The sequence below is a fragment of the Aptenodytes forsteri genome, unplaced genomic scaffold, assembly GCF_000699145.1.
Source record: "Aptenodytes forsteri isolate BGI_AS27 unplaced genomic scaffold, ASM69914v1 Scaffold308, whole genome shotgun sequence".
Classification (NCBI taxonomy): Eukaryota; Metazoa; Chordata; class Aves; order Sphenisciformes; family Spheniscidae; genus Aptenodytes; species Aptenodytes forsteri.
The window spans coordinates 396338-406174 of record NW_008795475.1 but is presented as its reverse complement, the minus strand read 5'-3'; the positions used below and the strand labels follow the sequence as shown (position 1 = coordinate 406174).

At 51.2% G+C, this 9837-nt stretch overlaps 1 protein-coding gene across 1 annotated transcript in view; it reads right to left on the bottom strand.

Annotated features, from left to right (window-relative positions):
* ACER1 (alkaline ceramidase 1) overlaps positions 1-9327 on the bottom strand; it is a 10863-nt gene extending 1536 nt beyond the window's left edge. Inside the window, exons 1-5 of the mRNA XM_009281135.1 lie at positions 9235-9327; positions 2708-2822; positions 2194-2332; positions 878-1015; positions 148-285 (exon numbers count right to left, since the gene is read on the bottom strand). Of these exons, the coding sequence (XP_009279410.1) occupies positions 148-285; positions 878-1015; positions 2194-2332; positions 2708-2822; positions 9235-9327 (623 nt within the window). The remainder of the gene's footprint in view (positions 1-147; positions 286-877; positions 1016-2193; positions 2333-2707; positions 2823-9234) is intronic.
* Between the last annotated feature and the right edge of the window lie 510 nt (positions 9328-9837).

Here is a 9837-nt window from a genome sequence, read left to right as displayed (position 1 = left end):
CTTGATGATCTTAGAGGTCTTTTCCAACCTTAATGATTCTATGATTCTATAAGTATCACATCCCTGCTGCCATCTCTCCTTAGCTGTGGCCCTTCAGCCCCTGAAATGTTTGAGCTGGGGTTCCTGCCTCTACGCTGGAGCCCTTACCAGAAGCTGTGGAAGTAGGGGAAGTTGATCGCCTGCCAGAGCCCACAGAGCCACCTGTCACTTATCCAGCTGCTGATGGCCAGCACCCACCACACGACCATGGCTGCGGCCATCCGGTGAACCCTTTTGTCATTGCACCTGGAAGACACAGTGAGGGAGAGGGAGCGGAGTATCGTGTTGGAAGGAAAGAGGGTTTTAAAGAGGGCTGGTTCCTGTCTGCAAGTGCTAATGCAACAGAGCAAAACCCAGCGAGTTTCTTCTGGAGAGCATCAGACCACAAGAACTGGAGAAGTGTGGCTCTGTAGAGGGGGTTTCTGACTTTCTGTGGGTGAGGATGATGCTAGGGGATGCAAAGGCACTCCTGTCTTTCTCCCCAGATCCTGGGGGGTTCTCCCACCCCCACATTGGTTCCCAAATCCCCCACAAAGGGGAAAGAGCTGCAGAGATGGCAGCTGGGGAGGAGAAGATGCACTTGTCCCATGGATTGTCCCCATTCTGCGTGGCACCTGGGCCAGATGGCCTTCTTGTACCCCACTGCTCACAGTCCTGCCTGTGCCTCTTCCTGGGTCCCCCCGAGGCTGCCCCAGTTCTTTGCAGAGCTGATAGTCCAGCATGTGGCTGATGAAGTCTTGGGCTCCATTCGCTGTTGTGCACAGAGTCACTGCCACATGTGAGCCTGCCAGGAGCGTGCAATGGACCTGCAGATAACCCCTCTCAGCCCCCTCCTTACTTTTTCAGCTCACACCATGTCAGGTACAGCAGGTGGAAGGCGATGCAGTTGAGCACGTAGGCATTGAGTGCTGGTTTGATGAAGGACATCAAGGTACTGATCACGGTGGTGACACCACTCAACCAGAAGAAATGCTTCCTAAAGGAAATTGGGAGCGAGTGTCAGTGCCCCCAAAGTTCACAGTACGGAAGGGTAAGGATGGGAGAGGCCCTGCTCATTGCTTGAGAGAGGAAACCCTTCTCCAGCACCTCCAATCTGTTTGTACATGGCTGACCTCAGCCTCTGCAGTAGTCCTGGCAGGAAGGCCAGGACTACTATATATCTGTTTATATCTGTGCTTTGCCAAAAGCCCCCCAGTTAGTCCACGACAGAGAGGGGAACACAGCCCAGAAGGTAACTTGTGCACTTTCATGGTGATGCTAGAGATGGGCATCGAGAGGCAAAGGCATCGAGAGCTTTGCACAGGGAAGGGCTGCAAAGCAGGAGTCCCAGCAGCAGCAGGCAGGGGCTTGAGCCATGCAAACATGCAGATTTGGGCTGACTGAACAACAATAGGGCTCAGAGGGGCCTTTCACATGCAAATCCCTTCCCAAGTCCCTTCCCCTCTCCCCCAACCATGTCTCCACAGTGAACTCCTGGTGACCTCCTCTTTGGCATGGGAAGAGCAGACTTGGAGCAGGCCTTTGCAAGGCTGCTTCTAACTGGGCTGGCTCAGAGGGCTGCAGCAAGCCTGCCAGGATGGGACCATCCTTTGAGCAAAGCCCTGCTGGGTTCCTGTTTCTGCTGATCCATGCCCACCCAGTATCCCCATCCTTTCTGCTGAGGTCCTCTAGCCCAGCCAGCCCTCCTGCAAACAACCTTTGAAATGTGGGGTGTTAACTTGGACCAGCTTGTCCTATGGGAAACCCCATCAGCCTTCAGGGAAAGCTCTCTGTGGATGGCAGGGGATGCTATGACAGTTTGACAGCATGGGTAATTGAATGTCAGTGCTCAGGAACATTTAATTTCCTAATTAATTTTTAAATTCTCCATGCAAATTTTTCTCTGCAGCTTTGCAAATACAAGCAGCTCCAGGCGACAGGAACCCATCACAGCCCTTCCCCATGGGAGGGTTTCTTACTCTTCCTCTGTCAGCACATCCACTACTGAGTGATGGAGGGTCCAGTCCCAAAGCAAACTGCCGTAACCTCAATGCTGACCCCTTGCAGGGGAGCTGGCTGTGGGCTGGGGGGCGGAATCTGTGGGTCACACGTATCAATGTCAATGTCCCAGCCCTCCCCTCAGAGCCTGCAACCCTATGTCCCTGTGAGTCATACCTGCTCTTGATGCACCTGGGGAAATAAACCCTTGGGTACCAAAAGGAATATGCCACAGCCAGCGTCCAGAGGATGGAGAGCTCATCTAAGAGTTGTCCCATGTAGCTCAGGGTCATGTGAAAGTACATGGAGAAGATACCTGCAAGGAGCAAGGACAGCTTGTGTCAGCAAAGCTCCATCCTCACACGAGCCCGTCTGGCCTGGGAAGTTCTTGGGGGCCATTCCTAAAGACACACCATTCCTGAAGCGCATGTACCTTGGCGTTAATGGAGGCTTGAGTGAGTCAGTCCACACAGAACCACGTGGGTTTACTGGGCTGGAAACTGTGCATCCACAGCCAGCAGGAACCATGAGCTGCAGGGCTTCAAACAGACACGGCTGTTCGGTTTCCCACCCCAGCTTGCCCCTGTGCTTTGGCCACTAAGAACCAGCCTCCAAAGCCAAAGGTATCATGAATGAACAATCGGGTACTCTGGCAACCTGTCTGAGGTCTTCTCACAACCTTGGCACCCACCTACGCAGAAGAGCAGGCCAGAGACGAAATACAAGGGCAAGGCGCGCTGCTGACAGTACTGCCGGTTCAGGTAGAGCAGGGCAGGAGAAAGGACAAAGAAGCTTACATTGCTGATCTGAAAAACAAGAGGCACATTCAGCTTATTGCATGATCTTGGGCAAGTCCCATCCCACCATGTGCCTCAGCATCTCCGTGTGCAAAGAGGATACTGATCTCTAGTGGAAAGCATCGCGTGGAGGCAGGTATTACTCTTGGCACAGGGAGAGGACAGAGGCGTTTCCTGAGAAGCGAGGCTGGAACTGGAAGGACAGCTATTGCTGTGACAGCAATGGCTGCAGACATCTGTGCTCTCCCTGCACGCACGTCTGGGGCCAGCAAGCCCAGGATAAGCTGGTGTGCCCCTTTTGGGTGATGGTTTAGCTTCAGCTGCCCAGTGTCTTCAAGCAAGCTGCCAAAGCTCTTCTGTTTGCAGCCATCTCCCTCTCCTGTCAACCCAGGCCTGCCAAAAAACTCCCTGGATGGCTTCTGCCCCTTTTGGCCAGCAGGCAGCCCCCTGCGAGGGGCTGGGTGGGCGTGAGGAGCTAGGCCACAACAGCAAGCCACAGTCAGGAAAACCTCCGTTAACTGGGATTGGGTGCAGTGGAGAGCAGCAGGACAAGCAGGACGTTGGTAGGTGGGAACAGGACTGAGGTGACATCCTGTAGTGTCATGTGTGAAGCCACCTGGCTGGGGGGGGGGAGGTATTCTGGACACTAGTAATTACATGAAGTCATAAACCTCCTTTAAACATACCTAGCAAATGAATGCAGCGAAATTATTCTGCCCTGATTTCCAACTCTGCAAAATTGCTTCATTGACAGACTTTGATTTGTCTGGGGAGGAGGGGATGGTACTGGGGCTCAGCCTGTTGCTGCTGCCTGGGCTGGTTGAAGGTGCCAGTGCTTCGGGGAATGGCAGATGCTGATGGGCAAAATGTGGGAGCTGGGGAGGAGCAGCGAGTGCCCAAAGCCTGGACCTGTGCGTTGGATCAGGCCCACACCATCCTGCAGCTACGGGGGAATGCAGTTTGAAATAATCCTTACCCTCTGGGTTCTTACCCTGGCTTTTTCACCTGATTTTGCAAACTCAGTAAAGGGATATCACAGGGAAATACAGCCTCCCCAGGGAAAAGCTTTCTTGCTCATGAAAGGTTGGGACTGTGGTGCCACGTTTTACCTGCCAGACAGCTCTTTGGGGCTTTGGAAGAGCAGGGCAGAGCCATCTGCTAAAATGCCATTTGGCAAGCCACCAGGGTGACTTTTATCTCACCCTGAAAATCCTTTTCCTTTCATCTTCCAGCTAGATGCTGACTCAGACCTCAAGCCTGGAATCTGACCTCCACAGCTGGAGTCTCACCCCTCAGCAGCCCTCACATGCACCAGGTAAACTGCAAAAATCGATGCTTGGCTTGTGATGTCCGATGAGATCTAAGTTTATGGTAACAGGGCTGCAAATCACAGGGATGTTGTTATATATATGAAACACACCCTCTCATATTCCAGAGGGAAACACAAGTCACGCTTTATGTGAGGTCTCTATTCCCTTTAACACCTGGAGATTAATCTTGAATTTCACTAAGGCTTTCATGAAACAAGTTGATGCTCCCATTAACAGCAATTCTCAGGCCAAGCGTATTGGTTTTCTGTAGGTGCTTAGAGCCAAATCCCGGTGTGTTCCCATTCCAGCTATGAAAAGAGAAGTGCTGGTCCCACTTGCACACTTGAGGTCAAACTGTTCGGAAATGATCGAGAAACCAAACCGTGTGTTAAAGTAACAACTGTGTTGCAAACATTTCTTTTCCTGTGAAATGGTTAAAGAGGCTTTTGGAAGACAAGCAGGGATAGCAGGAAGAGAGAAAAAGCTTGCAGAAAAGGCAACAGTATGCAAGTGCCAGCATGCACGTCAAAGTGAGGAAATGCGGGACTTTGAGATTGCGTGTAGAGAGGTCTGAATCCCTGCTGCAGTGGGCATTGCAACAGTGCCATTAATTACATGATAGCAATGTTATCGCTTCATTAATTCAGTATGAGATGTGCAAGATCAGATATCAGAGGGGAGGGATAATCAGGGGAACCATGCCAATAGGGTCGGAAGGATAGAGTGATTCCTTGCAGAGCAGCCAAACTCAGAGCTTAGGGGAGAGCCGCTACAAAACCGCATCTGTGGGGGACACAGGGTCTTCATCACTCATCAGATCCAAGCCCTGATTTGAAAGAGCTGTCCTATATCTTCCCTTTAGGATGTGGCAAGCTCCATCTCAAATGTAGTTAGGAGGGTTTTGCTCCCAGTACTCCCATTAGGAAGTTTTTCCAGAGTCTCTGCTCACACTGAGTTCCCCCAGCACAGCTTCTACTTATACCTAGCTGGGTCGTACTGGCCAGGAGGCACCAGCTCCCTCTGCCCAGGACGCCAGGGAGATAAGAGAGTGGTGATGGAGCCGAGGTGTGATTTGACCTGTGAGGGTGACTCAGCCCTGTGGTTTTCCACTGCGTGTGAGCTCACAGCGATGTCCCACTTCCTAACAAGTGTGAGTTATTGCTCCAGGTACCTAAACCAAGCCTGCCTATACTGGCATTTGCTTCTTTCACTAGGAGAAAAGCAAGACTGGGATCAGCGACATGACTCTAATCCTGGTGCATTAGCAGGATCATGGGAAAGGCCCCAGGGCTTGTGCAACTCGGCACTTTGCAACCTAAGATGGAGAGAGAGACCTGCAGAGAATCTGTTTGCTTCTCCATCCATGACAGGGTGAGAACAAGCCTCTGATACGGATTGGGACAGGAGAGCACAGCAACAGCGCAGTAGCAGCCAAGGCATGTGCTGGTCCTTACTCAAGACAGGCATTTTCTGCAGTGAAGGGAGATTTCTGCAAGAGTCATTGGAGTGCATTCATTCACTTCAAGACCAGCGAACCAGCTTTAGCTGACAGAAGAGCCCACAGGGCCAAAGACAGAAGTGATTATCTCAGAGGCTCTCCAGACCTGTATAGCAAGTTCCTAATAGCCAGACCTGTGTAGCAGAAGATGAGGCTGCGTGTCCTGAGATTGCAGTGTCATGCCAGCGCTTTGGGGCAGGAAACAGCTGTTTGTCTAGTGTTTGCAGAGTGTAGGGCGACGAGCTGCTGTACTCCTGCACGGGACTTTCTGGGCAGGTGAAAGCGCGATGCGTCTGCGATGCCGCGGGGTTACTGAGCCTGTGCGGAGGGCTGGGGCGCACGCCACGGCTCTGACACACTCTGAAAGTGAGTGCTTCTCTGGGCATATCTAGGTAATTTGCACCTGTGGTTGAGCTTATCCCCACCGATCGATGAAGCATCTGGGAGCTCTGGATATACAGCAGTGTCAGAGCTCCTGCTGCTTTGCCAGAGAGACTGCTGAGGATTTGGGTGTCATTACCAGCATCCTGGATCAGTCATTTCAGGAAAGAAATGAGGGTAGAAAGACAAGTCCCTGACTGATGACCCTCATGTAGCACAATACTGTTCTCTTACGAACAGCCAGAAGACAATAAATTTCTGGGTCATTGAGTCCCTATAAATAGTTAGCGCTTTGTTGCTGAACTGCATCCAATCACGAGCCACGATGTATTATTAGGTACTTAAAGATACTGTTTACATTCTTTGCTCATACCCTGGGTGCTTATTTCTAATAAAAAGCATCCAACCCAAGCAGACCTGAGAGAGAGTGCGGCTGGCACAGAGCAATTCTCAGCAGCACATTGCTGCTGCTGGCACAAAACTACCCTGCTTGAGCCCCGGGCAGTGTTGGGGAGAAGATGTTGAAGAGGATGCTCCATTAGGAAGCCCCGCTGATTTAGTGGTGCAGGGGCCTTGGGTAGGAGCTGGCTGGATTCCCAGCTAGTCTAAAACTCTGGCAAACTGATGCTGGAGTCAATATTGATATAATTATCTCAGGGCAGGCCAGTGAGATAAGGCCCATAAAGCTGGCCGCAGGGAGGAAGCAATCTGAATATGGGGAACAAATGAATGGAGGAGAGAAGAGGAGGAGATCCAGGCTGTTAGGATCACATCTGAGATAGTGGCCTGAGCCCCAGCTGGATCTGCAACATGCTGCCAGCCAGCAGGGATAGCTTGGGATCTCAGTCTGGTCCGATTTCTATAGTCCCTCCTTTAGGGCACATCACAAGGAGCCTGATCCTGTGAGAGAGTTCAGAGCATGAAGAGGGCTCCCCTGGTGCTGCTGCAAGGGGTGAGAGCCAGGCAATGCCAGCCAGTGTGTGCAGACTGATGAAGGGGTGATGCCCATGTAAGTGATGCTCCTGCCCGCTTTTGGTTACAAGGTCTGGCCCTGAGCACGGTGCAGCCTTTGGGGCTGTTGTCAGATGCTCAGACAGCAGCAGTTTTTAGGAGGGTTTGCTCTTTTGTCTCCCCTTGTTTGGACAGGAGATCACATGCCAGCCCTGGTGCAGGCAGCTGTCAAGGCAGGTTTAGATCTCTGCTGCTTTCTCTAAACGGGAATTGCATCTTAAGACAGAAACTGCAGAAGTGGTACCCTCCACCTGCACAGGCACTCTGCTGAGATCTGTGGACTGGTAAAAGCGAGCCCGGCAAGAAGGAGATCAGTGCAGGGACGAAAAAAAGCTCTTTCTTTGCTGGGAAAGAGGTGCCCTGTGTTCACATATAGAGAGGAAGAAGGGCTAGTTTAATCACTGGAAATAATCCTGCAGGGTTTGCTCTGCCCACATCTCTCTGAGGTCCTCGGTATCGCACTAGTTTGCATCTGTGTGGAAACAGGCGCTGGAGAAGTTTTCCTCTCCTGGAGGAAAGCTATGTCTCAGTCCTACCTAGTGTAAATTCATCCAGAGAAGCCCGGTGCCTCAAAGGTGGTGTAGTATGGGAACATGGGAGATGGCAGTGGCTAGTAGGGACCTCAGCCCAGAACTAGGCACCTGGGTAAGATTTTTAGGAATAGCTACATAATTTAGAAACCTGCACTACAAAGCGACCTAGGCAGCTAAGAGTTAATGTTTTATGGGAATTAGAGGGCTTTGGGCCCTAAGAAAGACAGTTATGCATCTGGTCACACCAACTGGTGTCTAGCAGCATGCCGCAGAGAAGTTACACATGTAAGTGCTTTTGGAGAGCTCCTGAGACACTTCTGGGTGTGTTAAGGATGCTGAGCCACTTTGACAGTCTGGGTGTAAATCAGGATCCTTGTGAAAATGGGGTCTCAGCTCCAAAGACGCATTTGAAAAATGCTGCCTATGTACTAAACTAGGAGGTTAGGCAAATTTATCTCCCTGAATGAATTCTGATTAAAAACATAACTTTCAGACTTCCTGCTCTCTGTGGAAATCAGCCCCTCTCCAGTGTTGCCAGTGACACTCCAAAACACAAAGGCATTTGGCATCTCCAGCTACATTTGAAACACTGATGTGAGTATAAGTGATTTCTGTACCTCCTTGCTAGTTATGCCTTGCTCTGCAGCTCCGAGCCCATCTGACAGGGATGCAGTGCCAGTAAACAGGCAACAGCACAACACACTCAGTTGGTTGCCAGAGGGAAGCAGGATTTGGTCTGGACTGGCAGATCTTTATTTGTTAACTGTCTCAAAGAGAAGTGACTATATACAGCCCGAGCATCCCTCCTCTGAGACCCTGGCTGGGCAATTAGAGCTTGGGAGCTGCGGGACTTGGGTGAGGGAATTATCGTTATTATAGGCAATTTATTAAAAGCAGGAAATGCTTTAAAAAAAGAGGAAGAGACATTTCCATGAGAACAAGAACTTCTAGTGTTAGACAGTAATTGCTAAAAGTTGTAAACAGGGCCTTTGGAAGGTTGTAAATCCACATGCCTCACACCCCTGCTAGCCTGTAATTGCACTGAGGTAGAAGGACACGCTTGCAGAGACCGGTTATCTACCGAGTCCTCTGCAGACAGATATGGATGCTTCTAGCCACGCTTAAGCCAAGGAGGCTGTATTCAAGGGACTGGCGCTGGATGGAGACTGAATTATAAAGGATCATAGGAGGTGAAACTGGCTCATGCATCAGCTTCCCTCTGTCTTGAGTTCCGGATTCCCAACCTGCCTGACATGGTTCATGCAAGTGTTGTCTCTCATTTTGCCACTCCTGTACATTTAGCTGGAATATATGAGCCCTGTGTGGGACTTACCCCAGTTGGCAGGAGAGCTGCAGGACTGGTATAACAGGATCTCACAAATCTGGGCTAAGGAGCACTGCCAGAGTTTTCTCACTGGGAACTCAGCCCCACACATGCCAGAAGTACCCCTGACCCCAGCTCGTTTTGTGAGCAACTGGCTGTTGTAAGCAATAAAAGTCCCATGATTTACCTGAAGCTCAGAAAATGTTCCCCATACCAGCACCCTCCAACACCAGGAAGTTCAAAGGGGTGAGCAGGAGGAGAGAAAACAAGGTTGTCCCGTCTCGTCTCCTAAAAGCAGCTCCTGGGTGCCCGGAGCCAGCTGCCTTCGCGCCCCAGCCTGCCCTTCGGATGCGCCCGCACTCACGGTGTTGTAGTACTCTGCAATGACCGTCGAGTGCTCAAAGTTGCCTTCACACCAGTCGACTTCGGCGCTCTGGTAGGAAAATATGCTCGGCATTGTTGGGCCACCTTTGCAAAAGGGAGAGGAGAGGGTTAGTTTTGCACCCGGGGAAGGAGTGTGCTGCACACCCAAAGGGAAAGGGGAGAAGCGCACTCTGCCTGCCTGCCCCTTGCACACACGCGTGCTCGCGTTGCACCAGCCTGCTCAAGCACAGTGTCCTTACCCTCCTATGAAAGACTCATCCTCTTCCCAGCACACATCATATTGCAGAATATTTCCTCCTCTCTTCCCAGGACGCAGGAGTGACAAATCAGCCTAGGAAATGTTCTTGAACTCTGAGCCTGGGGGACAGCCCCATCCATGGCATTAATATCTCTCATCAGGGGTCATCGCTGCTGCATGATGCTTCCCCATTTCAGCCTCGTCCTTGTCACCCTGTCTTCTCCCTTCTCTTCACTTTCTTTATGACTCAGATCTTTCTGCCAAGAGGGCTTGCCTGTACTTTGTGGGCTGTGAACTACTTTTTGGGAGTGGACAACTCCACAGGGTTTATTACTCATTGGCTCT